We start from the raw sequence: 22833 nt of genomic DNA on the forward strand, positions 1-22833 counted from the left end.
TGTGATGCCTACTTGCATGTAAGATAAGGTTTTTGTTAGTTCTTGGCCAGCAAATATTTTGTACATATGCACATAACAGTTACAAGAATGCACGATGCCCTATAATTTCTAGTACACAGGCTTTATGGAAGGACTTTATAGAAGGAACTCAGTAGTACTGTGCATTAACAGGAGTTGGTTCATTTAATTTTATTCCCTGAAAAAATATAAAAAAACTTGCCACAAAACGACATGCTACTCAAAGCATACAATACCATACTTGATAGGATGATGTAAAAATCACTGACAAGACGAATATAGAAAAAGAGTTGACTACTTTAGTAGTGTGTGACATTTACCTCTTTTCAGTCCATACAAACAGTCAGAATCTTTTATTAACGCAAGCAAATTCACACAAGAATACTGAAAATGATTCCTTTGTGCATACTTAAAATGTGTAATGTTTTGTACCTTTAATCAAAAGTTAAATACATTTTATATAGCACACGTACAACTTCCTTTTGTTAACTTTCCAGGCTGTTTCAAAACATGAGATTGCTGAGGCCCAACAAAGAAATGCATCCACCTCTACAATTCTAACTTGAGTGAGAAGTCTCATGTGAAATTTAAGGATCTGGGGTTGCAAAAGCATATTTAAATATCTAGCTGTTGTTCATGCAAATATCCAGAACTGCAGACCACAGCTTGTAATTATTAGATATGGGTGTGGAAATAAGTTTTCATATTTTGAATGTTAAAATAAATTTAAAACAAAATTATAAGAGCTAAGTTACCCTTAAATTTTAAAAAATCTTTTTTTTTTTACATTTATAAAACTGACTTTTTCTCCTGATGACTGAACAGCATGAAGATACCTGCTCATATTAACCTCAGAAATATTTTAAAAATATAACTGTTCCTAAAAGGAAAAAATTGCTTATACTTACATTGCCACAATGTCAATTTTTCAGCAGGATAAAGCCATTATAAGAAATAGAAGAGAACTATGAATGAGAAACAGATATTGAGAAGAAAGACACATAGAAAGCAAAACGCTGAATCTGAAGGATGAAACTGTATTTAAAAACATGTAAGAAAAAAAGATCTGATAAGTGACAGAAAAAACCCCACATCAAAACCCCTCTACATTTTTAAACAGTCTCACCTGTATGTTATGAGTGGATGTAAAGGAATAAACTCTGCTGGTCCAAATTCTATGGAGCAGCCAGAAGTAACCGACGTCAGTAATTCACCCATACGAGTCAGTAAGAGAAACGAACCACGCTTTAACATGCAAACCAAAAAAAGGCTATTATGAGTCCAGCTCATGTCAGCTACCCAGTATGACCTGGCAAAGATAGAAGAAAATTAAAAGACTTTTATGATTCTACATTTCTGTTAACTCATGGCATTTTGAATAACAGTTTGGGGGAAAAAAAGCAAATAAAATTCCTTCACACACTGACCTGATAAACTTGGATGGAGCCACATGATTCTTGCTACTACATCCTTTGAGGTTGCCAGAAACAGTAATTAAATTCAATGTGTTTAAGAACAAAATCTGAGTTGCCTAAGGAGAAAAATAAGAAAATAAATTGATTAAAATGTTATCTTAACACTAAATTGAGTCTTTGATTTACTGCACTGGAAACATTAATATATGCACTAATACTATGGCCACAATTGATCATAAATAATATATGTTTAACATCTCAACATATTTCTACCCTTGAAAATTAAGGACAGGTATCTGAATCGGGCTGAATTTTTTGGCAAGTTTCAGATGAAGGATTCTAGCCATCTCCAAAAACATGATCAGGGAAAGATGCATTGTTTTTCTCTACACTACAAGTAACCATATCCTTTCAGTGGCTAGTCCACATATATCTTGACAACCTGCTAGCAGTTACTCCATTAGGTCAAGTGACAGAGCTCTGTCCTATGGGTCCAAAAGCTTCCAACTCTACTGGTGACTCATGCACATGCTACGATTCAAAATTATGTTGCTGATATTTTTCAGTTTGTTCTCATCTAGTCAATTATACAGATACAGTTACCCTACAAGACTCTTAAGCTACCTGTATATCTTTTATTAGGTCCTTTTAGGCCAGCAGTGGGCAAAATGCGGCCCCTGGGTGGGATGTGGCCCACCAGGCCATTCTATCTGGCCCGCAGGGCCCCTAAAAAAAAAAATGTAGAAAATTAATATATATCTGCCCCCAGCTGCCTGTCATACGGCTCTTGATGGCTTGCCAACACTCAGTGAGTGACCTTCTGCCTGAAATAATTGCCCACCCCTGTTTTAGGCATAAACATAATACAACCTTGAATGCCATGACTGCACACTATGTTCTCCCAGCCTCACCTTGTGCATACATGCTGAATATTCAAAATAAAGCAAAATACTGAGTAGCTTGTTAATTCACTGAGCTCTTTTCATTTTGTGCACCGATGCAAGTGCTAAGTATTAAAAAGAGTATGTAATCATGTAATTGGAGAACATGCCATAATGCATAAACTTAAAAAGGCATAAGTAAGATTACAGGGGTAACATTCTGGTATTTATTAACTTTCAAAAGTGCTTGGCTTTGCAGTGTTAATGTTCTTGCAAAATAGGTTTTTTCTGTGTGTAATTTGTCGTAGATAATATGAAAAGGGGCAGACAAAGCAAGTGCCTTAGTAATGGGAGGGATATAGGTTGTAGTTGTGATGGTCTAAAAGGCAGAGGCAGACAAAACTCTTGGGGTAGAAACAATACCTTTTATTAGGCCAACTAAACAGTAGCAAAACACAAAAAAAAAAAAAAATCTTTCTTTGCAAGCTTTTGGGCTCAAACACCCTTTTTGTCAGTCAGAGGAGAGTTCAATGATTGAAAAAGTTCTCCCAAGTAGAAAATAAACTTCATTTTGCACAGGGGAGGTAAAGGATGGTAGGGTTTCAAAGTCCCCTGGGTTTCAAAGCCCATTTGTGAAAAATTGTTCTGTGACTTGGGCAAATTAGGCTGAGACAAGGCTGTATCCATCAGGCTTCTTCCCTGAAGGTGTCAGACATCAGGGAGGGAGCTGAATTTTGCTTCTTTCCTGTTTAGCAATGAAGTTTACATTTCCAAATGGCTAATTATGATATCTTCCATATTTTAGGGATATAGGTTATAACTGTGTTGGTCTAAAAAGCAGAGGCAGACAAAACTCTTGGGGTAGAAAAACAATATGTTTTATTAGACCAACTAAACAATGGCAAAAAACATTTCTTTCTTTGCAAGGTTTTGGACCCAAATAACCTTCCATTTTTTATTTATTTATTTATTTTACACATGGACTGTGAAACCCAGGAGAACCCTAACAAACCTGTACCTCCCCTGTGCAAGACAAAGCTTCTTTTCTACCTGGGAGAACTTTTGCAATCTTTCAATTCTCCTATGCCTGACAAAGGGTTTTTGGGCCTGGAAGCCTGCAAAGAAATAAATTTTTTTGCTATTATTTAGTTGGTCTAATAAAAGTTATCGCTTCTACCCCAAGAGTTTTGTCTGCCTTAGTAATGGGAGGTTAGAGATGAGATGATATTTGAAGTGGATTTCTATACCAAATACTGGTCTTTTGAAAGTCAGGAAGATTATCCATTTTTCTGAGAGGAATGCTTTTTAAAAGATTTTTTTTAAGCTATAAACATGGATATGAATTAATAGAAAGTCTATCTAAGGGTTAATTCCATAGAAGTTTACGAAGGTCATTTTAGTTTACAGGATTACATTGTTGATAACCTGAATACCATTCATACCTTTGGATCATTCTGATTCATAGCTACTGCCAGCAAAAGTCCATCCCTTGCAAACGCAGTAAGCAAGGCTCCTCTCGACTTTACTGGCTCACACTGGGGAACCAGACTAAGCAAAGAACATTTCTGCTGTGCCCACTGGATATGGTAAGGAACAGAACTGCATTAAAAAAGGAAGAGATTTTTAAATTGTATTACGATAGGATATAATGGTTCATGAATTATTAACCTTATATACGAACAAGATCTGCAGAGCATGTAAAAAAAAATTAAATATCCTATAAACTATAGATCAGGGGTTGTCAACTAGGAGTACATATGCATAGCCCTGGGGTACTTTGAGAGGTCCCAGGGGGTATGCACGGGCGGGTGGGGACAGAGCACCACCACCTCATGCCGCTGCCTCAGAAGCGGGGCTAGGCCAGGGCAGGGCGAGGGCAGTGGTGCCCCTCTGTGAGCTGAACATCCCAGTCAGCTGGGGGAGAAGCTTGCAAGAGGTGGCCACCACCACTCCCCACCCCTCACGACTGGCTGCCACTACCCTCCTTCCCCAGCTCCAACCAGCTGCTAAATACCCTCCTCCCCCAGCTTCTTGACCACCCACCAGAGGTACACTGCTCAAAAAAGGTTTAAAAACCCTTCTATAGATTATATTTACTAAAATGTTTCTAAAATGTTGGAAGATGAGAATGAACTAAACTTTATTTCCACGTAGAGAGAGGTAGTTAGCCATGTTAGTTTGAAGTCAAGTGGATTCATCTGACAAAGTTTCTTACAGAAGCTATTGCCTCTCTGAACCAGTCTCTAAGGGCATCTTTACACATGCTCTGGGAATGGGGTGGGAGGGATGCTCTAATTAATGCACCTACAGTGCCTGTCTCGTGTATCTGTGTCCCCATGCTTCAAAATAGCACCGGGGGTGCTTTAACTAAAGCTCCTCAAACGAGCTTTAGTTAAAGTACCCTTGCTATTACTTTGAAGTGTGGGGATGCTGATACATGAGACACAGAGGCCGCTGGAGGCATACTAATTAGCATGCTCATGTCTGCTCCAACGCGCTGTAATTTCAGTGCAGTGCAGCAGCCTCCACGCATCTACAGGCATCCCATGTTGCTATCCAGACCTGCCATCTGCCTTTAGTTCTCTAAGTACAGTAAAATCTCTGTTATCCTGCATCCCTGGGGTAAGGGGATTGCTGGTTATATAAAAACTCTGGTTACCTGAAATAACCTGGCAGGGTTTTCAGATAACGTGGAGTGGGGTGGGGGTGGGGGGGGTGGCCACAAGCAGAGCAGAGGCAGCACAGGTGGTGACAGTGGTCGCCACATGCAAGCTCCCCCCTTCCCCAACGCCCCCCCTGTGTTCAACTTCTGGGGGGTGGGGGGGGGTAGTGAAGTACCAGATAACAGAGATTTTACTGGCCTTCTGTATATGCTTATGCAAAAAGCACAAACACACCATATAAACCATACAATATGATAAAAGTCCCAGGCAACTAAAAATGGGAAATGCAATGGAGGTATCACGTGGGGCTTCCCAGGGGTCTGTCCTGTGGCTGGCATTGTTTAATATCTTCATTAGTGACCTGAAGGATGGAACTGAATGCCAATTTGCATTTGACACCAACCTGAGTGAGGTAACAAATGCTTTGTAGCACAGGACTGGAATTCAAGGTGATCATGATAAATTGAAGAAATGCTCATAAAAGAATAGGATAAAATTCAATGAGGACAAGTACAAAGTACTTGATGGATGGAAAGTAGGCTGCAGTATTGCAGAAAAGGGCCTGGAAGTTATAGTGAACAGCAAACTGAACATTAATCAATACTGAGCTATTATTGGGAGGGGGGGGAAGCCACTTGCATACTGGTGTGTATTAACAGAAGTGTTGCATGCAAGTCACAGGACATGATTCTTCTACTCTGTTTAACATGAATGAAGCCTCACTTACGACAACTGTCCAATTCTGGGCACCACACTTCAACTAACTGGGAAGAGTCCAGTACAGACCAACAAATATTATGAGAAGTTCATAAAACATACAAAGAAAGGTTGGAAGAAGTGGGGTTATTTAATCTACAGAAACAAGATGGCGACCAACTGTTCTCTGCATACACAGGAGACAGGACAAGTTATAATGGATTTAAATAGTAATAGAAGGTATTTAGGCTGGCTATCAGGAGTAACGCTCTACCCATCAGAGTAGGGTTAAGCACTAGACAGATTATCACAGATGTTCTGGAATCTCCACAACTGGATGGTTTTAAATGCAGGTTAGATAAAACCTTGGCTGGAATAGGTTAAACAGAATGATCCAACCTTGAAGAGGGGGCTGAACCAGGTAACTTCCTAAGGTCCCTTCCACCCTTATTTTTCTATGATTTTGTGATGTAAAGAAGTTTAAACCAGACCTAAAATATGGCAAAGGAAATACAGTAGAAAGACAATGTATACCTATTGAAAAGCAGGAGAAAGAATTACTTAAGATGTGCACAGGTGTATATCAAGGAATAGAAGGAAGAAACTACGGAAAAATATGGCAAAACATCAAAACTTGTCCTCATTGATACTGAGCTATATCTAATTCACTGTAAACAAATCTCACTAATGAAAGAACAATAAATAATCTCATCTCCCGAGATTTTCAGAACTGGACAAAATAGTAAGAAACATTTTTGGCTGGGAATAGTCTGGATCAGGGCTTTCCAACTTTTAAACCCCTGGGCACCACATACCTACCCCTGGGCAGGATCCCCTTCCTTCCCTCCCTTCCCCCCAAGACTCACTCTTACCCCTCCCAGGTAGCATGCTGCACTGCCCTGCCCCTAGGGCAGAGGCAGGAAATGGCAGCTTTAGGAGGGAGGGGAAACCTGGAGATTCTGGCTGCTGTCACAGCCAAAGCAATGTGGGGAGCAACAGCCAGACAGGAGCCCAGGGGTCACAACTTAACCTCTCACAGGCCACCAGTTGGACAGCCCTGGTTTACATGGTCTAATATGTTTACACAGAGCACGAACAGAGCGATCATTGTCAAATGATAAGTAAGGCATGAGTAAGAACACACAACCTACACAGGCCTAATTTTTTTTGCCCCATAAATGCTGCTAATACATGCAGGTACCCTTTTGCAAGAGTTGGAGTAACCTCAGACCTATCCCTCCATACTCCATGCACAGTAGGCTGTGAACAGCTTCCTGTCAAAAATCAACATTAAGAGTAATCATACAATGGGACAACCTGCTCCTCAGTAAAACTGAATTATTTAATATGAAACATTCTGGGCTATGCAGTTAAAGTTCGACCAAATGCATTTATACGTTTATGGATAAGTAGCTTGAGTATGTTTATAAGTAATGAGGGCCAATTCATACATAGCTGTTGACATTCATAAATAACTTTGCATAAATGTAAACAAGCATTTCCATGTATTTCAATATCTAGCTCCAGAATGCTTGAGTAACAATAAAACAATTTTTTATACAATGGCAAAATTTCAAATGACTCTGAACTCACCTAAAGCGGTTTTCAGACCAACGCAGCACCAAAAATGTCAGCATCAAGCATTCCACAGAATAAAACACAAAAGAACACAAGCAGCAGTCACCCAATATCTGCAAAAGAGGTTGGGGGTTTTTTGTTTGTTTGTTTTTATAACCTATACACATTAGTCCAGTGTTTATTGCTATTACAATTAAAATCAGGCTTCACAGAACATTTTTGGTTAGAAAGTTACAGCAAGCTACTCAAAACTCTCTCATCAGAACCCTGCAACCTAACTTAAATTATCCCAAGACTTAAATTATTTTGACTGCTGAAGCACTGAATGCCTGAAGGACCTGCCTCCCTAGATATTATGATTATGAAATCTCACTAAGAAACTTTGTCACATTCTGCTAGTGTTCAGTTATGGTATTAATGGAGAATCAGTGGGTGTGTCTACACATTCATTAATGCACTTTTGCTGATGCACTTTAAAATTTAGTACCTTCATTGTGAGGTACAAGAAAAAGGCGCATTACCCTATTTTAATGCACATTAAAATGTCATGAAAAACTGCTTTCACTACTGCACATTAAAATAGGCTAATGTGCATTACAGCACACATGTAGATGTGTCCAGTCATTCTAAATTGCTCATGTTTTGTTTACAGATGTATGCTAAAAGGTGTGCAGGGATCTACTTCCCCTACGGAGTTTACTTCTATAAGAAATACATTTCCATAGGAGACTTCAAACCTTCATTTCTTAAAGTATATTTGAGAACTGCCTGCACTAAAAGAGAAAGAGAGAAAAAAAGTTCTCACCAAAATAAACCTAAAACTTTTTAAAAGGCAGGTGAAGGGATTGGTTTTTCAAGCAAGTCAACTGAAAATGGTGCTAGTTGGTAGCATAACAGTATATAGGGATATGCAAAATATAAGGGGGAAGCACATTTTTATTATAAAACTAGCCAACTGCCCATCAAGAATGATGGGGGAAGTGGTGGGGGGACAGAGTGCTGCCACCCACCACCCCACACTGCCAACACTCTACCTTCAGCCCTGTGCGTCCCCCTTCGCCCACCTGGCCATTCCACTGCCTTTCAGGTACAGGGGAGTGGGGGAAGCTTGCAGGTGGCAGACACAGCTACCACTCAGTGCCCTGCACTGCCACCGCTGCACATCCAGCCAGGTGCAACCCCCTCCTCCCTCCCAGCTGTTCTCAGGGCCCGGTGGCGGCAGCGGGACACCACCACTGTGTCTCCCCACTCCCCTTCCCCCATCCTTGCCAACTTTTGTCAGGGCCCAGCAGCAGTAGTGGCACCAGCATGTCCAGAGTGGAGGGCCAAGGCCAACACTGCACCACCAACACCCAATGCTATTGCCTCCAAGAAGTAGGGCCAGGGGGCCCTGCTCTGGCTCCTCAGTCATGGACGATGGGTGGGGGGGCACACATGCATGAAGCGCTGTCACCCAGCACCCTGTGGTGACACCACTCCACCTCTGGCCCCATGTGCCTCCCCCCCACATCACCTTTTTCTGTCTTTCCGCTGGAGAGTGGGGGGGAGGAAGGTGTGGCCAGCACTTGGATGAGGCAGCAAGGCCGGATGGGGGTGGGGGGGGCAAGGCCAGCACTGTGCCACCAGCACCCTGTGCCACTGCCGCCTCCAAGGAGTGGGGCTGGGGAGTGGGGTGGCAGGCTGCCCTCGCCCCCCTGCTCTGGCCCCTCACTCCCTGCTGTGATGGTAGCGGGCTGCCATGTGTCTCTGTCTGTGCAGAGTATTCTGACTGGTTGTTTCAGTAAGCATTGTGATTGGCTGCTAAGACAACCAATCAGAGGGTGAACAAAAGCATTAGGGACAGATGGTCAGAAAAATAGTATTTCTTTATGATTGTAGTACAATACACTAACAGGTACAGGAGCACTTTAAAAGGACACTGCATGTGAAATAATTGATTATTAATCCAGGGATCTGGGTTTCCTGTTTCCCATGGAAAAATGGAGTAAACCGCGGGTTTTACCTTTTACTAGAGGCAAATGCGGATTTCTCGTTTTACAAGAGAAAACCACAGATTCTGCCATTTTGCAATGAGCTCCCTGCAGGCTAGCGGACTTCCAGCCTGCAGGGAGCTGGGAGGGAGCAGGAGGAAGGCAGAGGGACAGGGGGTGCCACATGCACATGGCCCCAGGCAGCCTGTAGCTCCAGTAGGTAATTGTGGGGGAGAGGGAGCTGGGCAGGGCTGAGGCTGCTGCCCAGCCAGGCGGGGCTTGGGGCCCAGGTCTGCAATGCGCAGCTGCAGGGCGCCAGCAGGGAGCAGGATGAGGCTGTGGGTGGCTCATCCAAGGGAGGGGGAGGGCCATCTCCCTGTTGCCATGAGTACTCCCGGGGGGCAGGAGGACCTGTGTCCCCCAGATCTGTACCGGAGGCAGGAGCAGACTGTGGGCTTGGGATCCTGCCCCGCTTCCCTCCCCTGGGGCCCCTGGAGCCTAGTGGGCATGACACAGTGTGGCTGGAAACAGCGGGGCCGTGTGCGGATATCTTTGCCACTGCTCCCCCGCCCCCGCCTCAGCAATGCGCCTCCTTCATGCGGGGCTGCAGTGAGGGCAGTGGTGCAGCACCCCTCAAAGCACTGGCAGGCACAGGAATCGTGTCAACAGGGCAGTGGGGGGGATATACACTGATGCAGATCAAACTGCAGGACCGTGAGCCAAAACTACATTCTCACCCCCAGAGCTAAGAGAGAAAAAACACTACTAGTTTGTTGCTGCAATTCTCGCATCTCTACTCTTCAGATAAGCCCTTACATTAACATCTCTCTTGTTGGGTCTCTAGAGCTTAATTAAAATAAACCCCTAGACTCTGCTGAAAATGCAAAGGAAAAGGTTAGTGTCCATTTAACATAGCTCTTCTATATAAAGCTGCCTGTGCTTTGTAAAGCACAAATAAGAAAGATGCTGTAAAATTATATCTGTTACATACTTGAATGTTCACTATTGTTACACATTTTCAAAAAAGCACACAGAGCAATTGTATAGGAAATAAAACAGCTTTCAACATGCAATATGAAAGTTTTTTTAAGTCTCTCTCATTAAAGCTTGTTTTGGAACTGCAGTTGAGACTGCAAACACTGCCAAAAAGATAGTCATGACATTACTAAAAACTCTTGGTAACTTTGAGGCTCTATTTCACCTGAAAGGGAAGTTACCCTACTTAAAAGGGATGCTACTTTTTTTTACCTCATTCTTGATGAAATCAACATTCACTCCAGTTTCTTTATCTTCGATGGAAGGTAACACAACTGATTCTTTAGGCAAAATTTGTGACCAACACCCAGCCAATGAAGGATTTTTAGAAGAGGATACATTTTTGCTTTCTGTGCTCTCCCACAGGAAGATGCACACCGTAGAAGTAGTGAGCAGCACCTTTTTGCCATCTCCTGATACATACAGATACAATCTCATAGAAGAACACTCTGCAAAAAATAATGTTGTAACATAAAAATTACTCCTTTTCTGTCTCCACGGGATTTAATTTAATACGTTTTACTTAAAAAGACTAAAAATACTAACACATATCAGAATAGTGTTAAAACAACCTATCTTAAACTGTTCTTAGTGAGTGCAATTAAAAAAAGAACACAAAGAGCAGACTATCCTGTCATTTATACCAAGAGTAAACTTTGTATGAGGGATACAAGTTGCATGGTGAGTTTCAAATTCAAACTGTTTTCAAATAAACAAAGCGATGCCATACACTTCACTTTAGTTTAAACTGCACTGAAACAGTACGCTTTACAGCAGCCTTGGTCCAATATAATAGTAATAGCCTTTGTGAAAGAGGCAAATGACAAATGTACCCTTTTTTGGGATAGTCTTTTCATGTCTGAGATGCATTTAACAGCCTCTCCTTCAGCTACTGCAATCTCTTCTTCACTATTCTCCTTGATCTACACATCAACTTTTCCAGTCTATGAAAGCTTTTAAGATTGCCTGTGTTTTGGTTCATCCTGCACTGTGTTTTAGTCCTTCCACTAGCTCCCTCTTGTCCAGCAAATTCAAGCTTCTAACAGTTGTCTTAAAAGTTCCTACATCTTAAAGCTCCTACATCTCCATCTTTGTCACTGCTAGTACCTTGTTTCTGCCAGTTACACCAGGCTTGATGCCCCTTTCTCTGTGTCCCCAACTGTGTCCCCATCTTTTCATTAACTGCCACACCATCCACAATGCACAGACTATCCTTCCCAGAATGGCCCTTTACTATTTAATTCCCTCCTAATGCTCAAGGTAAGCTTATACTTCCTCAGTAGCAATCCCAAGACAGCCACCAAGAAATCAGCCTACTCTTGTTCTGCACACACTACTTGCAGAAAAATATTCTGTGGCTGCTTTTAGAAATGTGCTTAGATGACAGACACTCTGTCTAGGATGTGTTTGCAGGATTTACCCCAAAAAATATTTTGGGATTCACTTGATACCCCTGGGCCCAAGTTTCTGGAAGGACCTAATGCCTAGAGTTAGGACCTCTATGGACTGGATGCATAAGCCTGCCAATGGAGCATGCCCAACATACATTGCTGACGCCCGGTTAAGCACCCCTATTAATTTTCCCTAATGGTTACAGCACTCATACAGAAAGTGAGAGACCTGGATTTTAAGTTTTGCTCAGCCAAAGGAAACTCAAAGCCATATCTTTTACACCCTTCAAGAGCTAAGGACACATTCCACCCAGCCCTGCTGAAGATGGACAAACTATACAGAAGAAGTGTTTAAGAGTCATGGGGCCAGAAGAACAAGCAAGGAGGAACAGGCCTGTGTAGTGCAGTTAGGGGAAGGGGAGTCCCCTGTAGCTCAGTGGTAGAATCTGTATCTACCATAGAGAAGACCAGGGTGCAATCCCTGAATGCTTGTACAAATACAGCTATGGAGATACCAAATGTCTAGATCAAGTCTGGCCTTTGAAATCTGTCTCGGGGAGATGGAAGGTCTGGGCAGCTTCCACTCCTTCAAAAAAAATCTCCTGCCTAGGCATGGGTATCAAAGACCTGGGTCACCTCCCATGCATACAGTATGGATCACTGGTTGCCAAACCCTAGGTAGGAGGGAAATGTGAATTGTACTTCCTATTGCCAAGAATGTGAATGAATTTATCATTAGCTAGACACTGATTAAAAATAAAGAAATATGCATGGCGGCAGGATTACTGATTTAAAAAAGGGCAAATCAAAAATTCTACCTTGTGCTGCTGTGACCACCTTAGTAGACTCTTCAATTGCTGGCACAGTTTTCAAACAGTCTTGGTCTTTATTCCAGAGAAACAGCTCTCCTGTTGTAAGGATTCCTGCCAACCAAGCACCTGTTTGCATAGCAGGGAAATACTTTTATAACTGTTTTACTGCCAAGCAGGGCCATCTAACTTCTAGACAGCAAGGGGCTGCATATGCCATGCAGGCCACATGCCCCACTACACCAGGCCACTTGCAGTGCAGGCCCCCTTCTTCTTCCACCCCACTGTGCAGACCCTCTGCACCCCTTGCTGTGTGGACTCTGGCCCCTGTGGGCCATGCCACCTCACCCTTGGGAGTGAGGAGGAGAAGTAGAAGCCAGAGGAAGAGGAAGCCCAGAACCCATGGCTGCAACATAAGATGCTGCAGGGGAAGCAGTGACTGGGTAGGAGCCTGCAAGCCACAAGGTAGACCCTTTTGGGCTGCAAGTTGGACAGCCCTGCTATAAAAATACTAAATGTAGGACCTGAGCCCAAAAAGGGGGATATTTAACAACTGTCCCTGAGCTGGCAAATTCCTTTGCACATGTGGAGAGTTGTCAGATCCAGGCCTTTTACACTAACATAGTTGTCCAAATTCCTACAATTTAAAATAAATAAAAACTCAGTTCTGAATGTATAAAATGTTAATACTTAACCATTTTGTGATGTTGTTAAGACAGCTACATTTTTCAGCAGTGTCTGTAGTCGAGGTATTTTCTTTTTTGTCTTTCCTGATACCAAGTTAATTTCATTTATATGTTTAGCATCTAAAAGAAAAATTGCTTCTTTTTCCTGTTGAAAGATAAAATATATCTCTCTCATTTTTTAAAACGAATCTATTTTCTATTTTGCATGAAAAATGGTGCTGACAGATGCGGTAATTGTATTAAACCAATGGGGGGGAAGGTTATTTATTGATTAAATACAAAATATAAAATTATAAGTCTGATCCCCAACTCCTTCCTTTGGCAACTGATATCTAAACTAATAACTGACGTGGTACCTATAAACCACTTCTTGAAGATGTTAATATAAGGACTCTCACCTGTCCCAGCCAGGAAATGCGAGGCCAAGGCCTCCTTTGCTTGATACATGTAGAAATTAGAACATCTAACTTAATCTCCATGCTTAATAACATTCCAAGTTACCATAACTGCTAAAAAAAAAAAAAATGTTGGACAGTGGTATTTAAACAAATCTGTAAAGAATCAGAAAAATTGTTAGGTTTATTTTTTAAAATAACATAAATGTTAAAAAGTTTCTATACACAACACAAACAGAATTTGAATCTATGTTATTCCTAAAATAAATCTGACTGGCGGACTACTTGGATTTGAATAGAATGAGGCACACAGTTCTGCAGTGTAGTTTCAACCTCATGCAGAAATGCCTTCCAAAATGTCCAAAACCCCTCTATAAGATCAATCTATAACAACAAAGGTGATGTTTATTTGAAATATTGCAGGCTGAAATCTATACATTTCATAGGCTGCTTTAACTTCTGTTACTCAGAGAGAAGCAGTGCTGTAAGGCCACTGCAGTCAGCAGGCTATAGGTTCCAGAGCAGTGGGCCTGTTAAAAGTGAATGAGGAACACCTTCCACATCTGTTCAGAAAGAGAGAGGCTAGGTGACTGGAAGAGGACAGAGTCTAGGACTACATAAGCTTGGGTCCTGGGTCCCCCCTTTTAACCCACCCTAACGTAAAGGGCAGGGAAATGGCTCTGCCTGCTCCTCACCAGCCCAGACTTTCCAACTAGCGTTTCAAATGGGACCGAGTCATCCTGGGGGCAGAAGAAAACGGGGGTGCTCAACCTCCAGCCCATGGCGAGCAACGGCCCTGGCCCGTGCCCGCCCCCCGGTGCAACATTTCCAAACGGGGCCTAACAGGCGGGGCGGCCACAGGCCCCTTGCGCCACGAGGCCCGGTGCCCACCCCGGCTGCGCCGCGTCGGTAGGCACCCGCGACCCCGTTACCTGTCCGGCCCGGCCCGGCCCGGCAGCAGGAGTCCCCGGGCCCGCCCCGCCTCGCCTCCACCGCAACCGCCGCGAGCCGGGGAGGCTGCGACGCAGGCTGGGAAACGGCCTCGGCACCGCCCACCTGAGGCGGCTTCTCGCCCCGCCCGGCACGGCGGGCCTGGCACAACCCCGCCCGCCTGGACCCGCTCTGACTTCATCCTCGCTCGGGGCTGTGAGGCCGCCTGGTTCCCTCCTGCAGAGCGAGAGAAACCTCTTGGCTAAGAAAGGATCCCTTTGATGAGCGGCGGGGGAGAGGAGTGATCTTTTTCTGCCAGGTTTTGGGCTCACGTGCCCTTCCTCCGGCTCAGGGAACGCGAGAGCTGGGAACAAGCCCGCGTTATAGGCAGGGCCAGCCCACCGCTGCAAGTTCTCGTTTTGGGCCCCTCACCCCGCTCCATCTAAACAAATCTATGTCGCGGCAGGGTGTAAACTCACCGAAATAAAATAGCGGGGGCCAGGCCGGGAAGGGGATCTCTGCCTGCATCAAGCCCTTTCAGTGAGGTGCAGGCGGTGGGGGGTGACGAGGCCTGCGCCCACGGTCCCATGACACGGCTCTGATTAGAGGTGTTGAGGAGTTCGTGACCCCTTGCGGAGCTGTTCCCAAAGACAGAGTCACTGTCAGTCTCAAATTTTATTCAGCATGCTCCTGCTTGGTAGCTACCCATTGTTTCCACAGCCTGTATACCTCTTTCTTTGCCCTTGGGCTTTCCTGGACTTCCCTGTTTAGCCAAGACGGCTTCTTGGCCCCTTTGTCCTCTTTTATGCGCAATAGGATTGTCTCCTTCTGTGCCTGTAGGATCGCTCCTTTGAGGAATGACCACCTTTCCTGGCCCCCATTTTGCCAATGCTCTTGAGCGTTAATGCCTCACTAACTAATCTCCTGAGCACACTGAAGTTAGCCTTTCTGAAGTCCAGGACTTCAGCCCTGCTGGTTAGTATACCCACACTTCGCCGGATAATGAATTTAATCAATCAATGGTCACTATCTCCTAGGTTACCTTTTACCTGCAGATTCCCCACCCAGTCATCTCCTGTACCTAACACCAAGTCCAGCAAGGCATTTCACCTAATGGGATCATATACCTCCTGTGTTAGGTGGAGGTCCTGTATGCAGGTTAAGAACCTACATGAGCAGTTAGATTTGGCTAACTGTCCTCCCAGCAGATGTCAGAGTAGTTTAGGTCACCCATGACAACCATATCTCGTACAGTCTCTGAGAGCTGCCTGGAGAATTCCAGGTCTAGCCCATCCTCCTGGTGTGGCAATCTGTAGTAGTTTTCCACTACCAAGTCCCTTTCCTCGCAACCCCCTTGCATCCTGACCCACAATACCTCAGTTTGGCCCTCCTCTGATCCCATCTTGATTATGGAGGATGTGTATTGTTCCTTAAACAAAGAGCAACATCCCCCACTCTATCCCATCCGTACAACCTGTAACCCTCAATAACTACTGCCCAATCATGAGTAGGGTCCTACCAGGTCAAAGCTGTTGCTTGTAAGCAGCCATAGCCACAGCCACTCCTGGAAGTGGCTATAGTGATTGCAGCAATTAGCCAGTGTTTGGGGGGGGACCCACACTGGCACTCCTGTCTGCCCCCCTTGCCAGTTGCCAAAGCAGCGAGCACGGCCAGTCAGGGGCTGCACCAACACTCTCAGGGGGTGCAGGTGCACCCCTATGCACCCCCTATGTCTCGTCACTGTCTATCGGGCCCCTTAGCGCTTACCTTAGTGCTTACCCAGACTGATCCAGTGCATTGCTCACATCTCACTGATCCTAGACTCTCCTTACCCTCTGCTTCCCCGTCTCCTGACGAACCTAGTTTAAAGCCCTTCAGAGGAAAATCAGCCAACATGTAAGAGAACAGACTCTTATCTTTAGAAGAGATGAAGACCATCTTGTCCCAGGATGCCTCTCTCATGGAAGTGTGGATCATGTTTGTAGAAGCCAAAACCCACATGATGGCACCAACTCCGGAGCCACAAGTTGACTTCCCTGATGCTGACGGCGACCACTGACTGGAATGATGGACGAGAAGATCACCTGTGCCCCTGACTTGCTAAGCCTGACCCCCAGAGCCCTGTGGTCTCTCATGTCGTGGTGCAGACTACTGGCTGCATTGTTCGTGCTCATATAGATGAGGACCATGTAATCAGAGGGCTGGATGAGGTCGGGAATCCTCGCCATGATGTCCTGGATCCTGGCTCCGGGTAGGCGGCAAACCTTCCCTGCTGTTGGATCCAGTGACAGATAGGCCCTTCTGTGCCTCAGGAGGGAGTCACCCACCACGATGACCCGGCATCTCTTCCTCCAGCTGCTTGGTTGTTGCTCAGCCTGCCTGGTGTTTGTTGCAAACCTGTCTTCCCCTGCAACATCATCCTTCAGTGCTGCCAGGGCTTTGCATCTGTTCCCCAGTTGTGTTGGGGAAGCAGTCACAGCCGCACGCTATCTAGCTCTGGAGGTGATCATCCTCCATTCACCTGTCCTGGGACTCTCCCGTGATGTCTGCGGCAGGAGTCTGGTCCTGCAGAAAATGAAAGTAGCCATCAATCTCATCTTCTGCAGCCCTGATCCCCCACAGCCTACTCACCTCTGCCTAGAGTTCCCTCACCCAGCCCTCCAGGGCCTCTATCTGGGCACATGTGGGACAGGCAAGGGAACCACCCACCCCCATGCTACCCCCAGGCCTCAGAGCTGCAGACAGGGCCAGGGCACTGCCAAACCATCCAAGGGGTCTGTCTGGGTGGAGGCCTCACAGGAGCTCCGGGAGGCTGGAGGTAGCAGCAGGGCAGAGGCTCTGAGTGCGCTCTGCGTCACCACCCCCATGGTAGCTCCCCTTCTCGTTCACTTACCTGAAGTCTCTGTCAGAAGCTCCCGTGTACTCCTACGTGGTGTATACTCCTGCCCACAAACTAGCCTGCAAACTGCTCCCCTATTGGCATTCCCTGTTTGCTGGCTCCCTGTGGAGTATCCTTTTATGCCCTTCTGGGCCTGGATTGACTCAGGCCTAGGCAGCAATCAACAATCAACACTCACTCAGCAGTTAGCACTCACTCCCAGCTTCTCAGAGCTCACTCCTTACCAAACAAACAGTCAGCTAAACCAAAGGTACAGGCAGCTGGATCACTTACCTTTCTTGGGTAGGATCTGGTGCCTGGCCTGGCTTCTCTCCTCCTTCCTCTTACTCTTCTTAATGTGCAGTAGCCTATTTGACTTCATCTTAAAGTGCAGTTACCGGGCTCAGACTGGGAGACCGTAATGATTTCAGAAGCGGTTCTCCAGCTATTCTCAACTTGGGGTTATTCTTTATAGTTTCTCTCCTCATTGATAAGTTTCTAGAAAGAATTGTGTGATCCTATTCTTCAGTCTGATTCTGGAAAGTATCCTTAATGTAAAACTAGCTGAAGCCCATGAAACATTTGCAATAAAAATTTAATTTAAAAAGTATTTCTTTAAATACAGGATTTTTAGCTGTCTTTTGACCAAATACTTTAACAGAATCAAAACTTCTCAATCTTGAAAAGGCTACATAAAACTGCCCATGTGTAAACACAGGTTTAGGAATATAAAGACATATTTTGTCAAAAGTCTGACCTTGTTTCATAGTTTTGTTAGAATTGCACAGCTTGCATCTTGCTCTTGATAAGAAAAGAACGCTGCCCAAGGTTTCTCCCTCATCCTCCTTACTCTTTCACATGCTGATTACAGAAACTGGCATTTAACTGCATAGCCTTGGGGAATGAACTTTTGATGAACTCTTGTGGTATTGATCATGCTTAATTAGCTGTTGCATATTTACCTCTCCGCCCCCCCTACTCAAATAACTAATTATACTATACATGCGATGTATGTGATGATGTAGTTACATGTATGTTTGTATGAAACAGAAGTAAGCTGCAAGAACTTCTGTGTCTGTGCACGCGCCCAGGAGATTTGAGAAGATAAATGCCGCTTGCAAACACAATCAAGGGTCGGAGCTGATTTGAGCATCTAGCTCTGCTCTGACCTTTGCTTGCAAGCAAATAGACCCTTAAGTGCTGACTGATGTCTGTGTGTCTGTGATCTCTGCGCGCCTCCAGGGAACGAACCGCTGTTTGTGCAACAGTTTCATAGTTTCTGGGGTCGGAAGGGACCTGAGTAGATCATTGAGTCTGACCCCCTGCCATGGCAGGAAAGAGTACTGGGGTCAAACGACCCCAGCAAGGTGTACATCAAGGTATAAATTTTGTGACTTGTTTATAGTCATAGAATAAGAAGGCCCCTGCGCACGTGACTAAGGGCTCTTGTACACATGAGGAAATTGCCCCTTTAAGTAGCTTAATTGCCCTGTTTAATGATTTACTTGTGTAACAGCGTACATATTCACCAGCACATTATGATTAAATTTTGTAACGGTGTACACATTTGACGGTGTTTTTCAATTTAAATTACTTTTTTTACGTGGTAAACTAAAACACATCCCATGTATTCTAGTTTGCTACGTAACAAATTACAGTGACATGCCTCCTGTGTACAAGGGCTCTATCTGGAGAAGGCAGTGGGGATGGCACACAGGGCACAGGAAGCCCAGGCATGCTTGGGGAAGCTTAGGCTTGGTGGGCTTCCAGTGCTCCGTGCACCATCCCTGCCACCTTCTCTGGCTGCCAGCACACCCAGCCACCCTCCTGCCACCTTCCGAGGGCAGCCAACCTGTTCCCAAGCAGTGAGAAGGCGACAGGGACAGTGCACAGGGTGCTGGAAGCCCACCAAGCCCAAGCTTGCCCGAGCACACCCAGGCTTCCAGCACCCTGTCCACCGTTGGATCCAGCAGGTGTTGTCTGGAGCTGGGGCTGCACCCGTGTAGCTAGCACCCTGCCTGGGCGGCCCTGGGGGGCACCACTACAGCAGAAGGAAGCACTGCCCCACTCCTGCAGCTCGGGCTGTGTGACCCAGCAGCAGCTTGCATGGGCAGGTTCTGCTGAGGAACAGCAACAAAAGCAGTGAGGGGCCTGAACTTTTTTTTTTTCTTTCTCCTGGAGCCTGCCTGTCTCCCATGGCCAGGTAGCAAGCTGCCGGCAGGTCATATAGCCCCTGAGCTGTGGGGGACCCTAGTGTTTCCCTCCATGGTGGCAGTGCCCCCAGGTAGCACCCCCCCTGCTGTCACCCTGTCCAGGTACTCCTGGGGGCATGACATTGCCACGGAATGAAGCACCAGGCCCCCTGCAGTTTGGGGCCCACCAGCAGCTTGCCCCCTGGCAGAGTGGCGGGCAGGCTCTGGGAAAAAAAAGAAAAAAGAAAGAAAGAAAGAAAGAAAAGGATCAGGCCCCTCACCGTTTTTTGTTGTTTTTTTCCTTCAGCACACTCTTATTCTGTCTGTCCGGAACACTGATTGGTTGTTTCAGTAAGTATTGTGATTGGCTGCGAAGACAACCAATCAGAATGCTCTGGACAGACAGACTAAGCCTATTATTATTATTATTATTATTATTATTATAGATTTAGTAGTAGCATTTTTGGAGAAACAGATTATTTAAATTGAACTGGTCCATTTCAAATTTTTGGCACAGTGATGCATTTCTAAAAACTCTAAGGTAATCTGATTATGGTATTTTGCAGTATAAATTATTATTTTTAAAACACAGACAACTTTTAAATGGGCACAGGGACATTCTAACATAATAAAAGCCTTAGTCCGTCTGTCTGTAACACTTTATTCACACTCTGATTGGTTGTCTGAAACAACTAATCTGAGTGCTCCAAAAGCATTCCAGCAGTGGCATGGTGGAGTACCACCTTGACAGTGACAATGGAGCAGATGGAATGGGGGCCAAGGCCAGCAGCACTGGCCTTACCCTCCCAGCCCTGCTCCCTGAAGGTGGTGGTGGCAGCACGGGGTGCTGGCTGAGGGGGACAGGAAGCTTCCCTGCCTCCCCCACCCCTCCTTGGAGGCAGAAGCATGGAGTGCTGGCAGCACAGCACTGGCCTCACCACCACTGTTTGCATGGCCAGACACGCAGCAGCGGGAGTGCAGGGTACTGGGTGGTGGCCTTGCCCACCGTGTGCAAGCTCCCCCCTCCTCTGCTGCACCTGGGAGGTGGTGGCACTGTGGGGTGGAGTAGCGGGCAGCAGGGGGGGTGCACAGAACTGGGGGGGGGTGTACAGGGCTGGGGGCAGAGCCTGTCCCCTCCCATCATTCTTGATGGTCAATTGGCTAGTCTTAATAATATATTCAGTATTAGAATTTTAATTTAACGTATCAGCATAGGAGTAGAGGAAGCCCTATTGATTTGGTGAAAATTAGAAAACCAGAAAGGGGAAATGGGAAACACGTACAACTCCTTGCATCTGATTTCAGATTTAGTTCAAGTTCTCTGATCTGCTCATCAATGACAATGCAAAAAAATGATTGATAGGAGCCAGCGTAACTAATACTCTCATTACAATAAATGCTCTCATGGGGGTGCCTGGCATGCAGGTGTTGAGAGGAAGACTGAAGGTTTGCTCAGCCTTTGGCTTTAAATTTGCCAGGTGGGACAAGCTCACTGGATCCCCAACACGTGTTCAGTTTAAAGCACCATACAAGCCAGTCACAAAAATATTCCATGTTTAATGAGAGGCAGAGGCATAAGCTTTTACAGGTGACAGCTGCCTTTGTCAAAGTACACTGTCACCTACAAAGCTTATGCCTCTCTGGTAGTATACCTGTTGCCAGAATTTGACTTTGTGAATATTCTGGCTTACACATCTACTCTTCAGTAACAGGAGACAGTGGAACAAATATAAGCTTTACACAGGATTAGAAAAATTACCTAGTAAAAGAAAAGTACAAACACACTTTCATCCTGCTTCTATTTCCTCGCCTCTCAAATACTCCTTGCTCTTTAAGAACAGGATATCTTTAGGAAAGCAAAGAATCCCTGGTACGGCAGAGGAAGGGGTAGAGGAATGCAAAGAGCTCCTGATTTGCCCAAGATTTGGTGTTTGAATTTCTGGTCATTTACTTTTCATTGGATTAGAAATGCCCACTTTAAGCAAATAAACCTAAAGAGATTAGCTTGTCTTTTAAGAGCTTGTGAGATCATTGGGTCCAGCCCCCCTGCTCTGGGCAGGAAAGACTGCTGGGGTCAAGTAACCCCAGCAAGGTGTGCATCCAGTCTCCTTTTTTGTCAAAAAGGAAAGGTGAAGATCATTCCACAGTAGTTAAAGATGATGTTGCTTTTGAGAAAATTTGCTTTTTTTCTGTAATAACCCAGGCTGTGTAAAGCACCATAATTTCTGCAGTAACTTGAACACTTTTCAGGGCATGGAGAATGGAAAGATAGGGCTACTGAAATCATCAAGGATACCTATATTCTTTCCTGCATCTGAGACCTGAGATAAGCTAAATGCATTAATAGACATATAAGACCCATTCCAGCAACAGACAGTAATCTTTTCAGGGACAAATTATCTATTGGTTTTTTAGCTAATACTTGTAACTGATAATCTTTTGCGCTTAATCTTTCACTCAAGAGAAGGCTCAGATATAAATCTACTACAGTTCGGTGCAACAGCAGCTTTGAAATACAGATCAAACAGTCATAGTGCAAGGACAATCTTTTGACTGTATATTTTTAGTGCCCAGTTTGATGGGGCCCTCAATTGTAACATTTCTTCACCATTCCCCTCCTGCCCTGACTTCAAATAAGAGTTTATAGGTACATAGACTTGTTCTCACACATTCTGGAAGATATGATCACACACTGGCGACACGTAGGGGGTGCACATGCACCCAGAGATTGACTGTGTCCCCCCTGAGATTGGCCACCACCGATGCTGAAGGTGGCGTCTGTGGATGGATGCCATTTGCCACTTGTCACCTACTCCCGCCTCTGACACTGCTGCAGCCACCTCCCACTTGGCCCACCATCATCGCTGACATCACCGTGGCCACCTGTGGGTGGTCCTTGCTCACTGCTGCCATGCCCCACCAGCCTCAGGAGACATGAGGCATTCATGTATCCACACATGGAGATACACAAGAGCAACAGTGAACAGGAAACCTTCCAGGGAGTCTGATCCATACCTATGAGCTGTCTAACACTATCTAACAAAGACTAAAATGTTATATTTGACATTTCAGATTTCTAAAACAAGCTCCCCCCCATCCCCTTAAAATTCTTCCTCCTTTCACATCCTTCTCCTATAATTTGGAAACCACTTTTAAGAACTTCAAAATGGGTTCAGTTCCAAAAAAAGGGCTTGTAATGCCAGCAAATGTATAGGTTCAAATCACAGAAAAATAATCTCTTAAAACAAATATTTTCCCTTCTCCATAAAGGACTAACTAATTCAAAATTGTCACAG

The 22833-nt window shown here is 45.0% G+C and overlaps 1 protein-coding gene across 4 annotated transcripts in view; it reads right to left on the reverse strand.

Moving 5' to 3' along the window:
• The window catches only part of CPLANE1 (ciliogenesis and planar polarity effector complex subunit 1), a 104046-nt gene extending 89307 nt beyond the window's left edge, over nt 1-14739 (reverse strand). For 2 of the 4 annotated variants that reach the window (XM_090037956.1, XM_090037953.1), the window contains exons 1-9: nt 14470-14738; nt 13541-13651; nt 13152-13287; nt 12466-12585; nt 10470-10705; nt 7267-7364; nt 3757-3913; nt 1446-1549; nt 1145-1327 (exon numbers count right to left, since the gene is read on the reverse strand). In XM_090037956.1, the coding sequence (XP_089894082.1) occupies nt 1145-1327; nt 1446-1549; nt 3757-3913; nt 7267-7364; nt 10470-10705; nt 12466-12585; nt 13152-13287; nt 13541-13633 (1127 nt within the window). In that variant the 5' untranslated portion in view covers nt 13634-13651; nt 14470-14738. Of the gene's footprint in view, nt 1-1144; nt 1328-1445; nt 1550-3756; nt 3914-7266; nt 7365-10469; nt 10706-12465; nt 12586-13151; nt 13288-13540; nt 13652-14469 lie in introns of all 4 variants that reach the window. The other 2 variants (XM_090037955.1, XM_090037954.1) reach the window with 2 other exon arrangements.
• Between the last annotated feature and the right edge of the window lie 8094 nt (nt 14740-22833).

Source organism: Crocodylus siamensis, chromosome 3, assembly GCF_052110815.1.
Source record: "Crocodylus siamensis isolate JL-2025a chromosome 3, ASM5211081v1, whole genome shotgun sequence".
Taxonomy (NCBI): domain Eukaryota; kingdom Metazoa; phylum Chordata; order Crocodylia; family Crocodylidae; genus Crocodylus; species Crocodylus siamensis.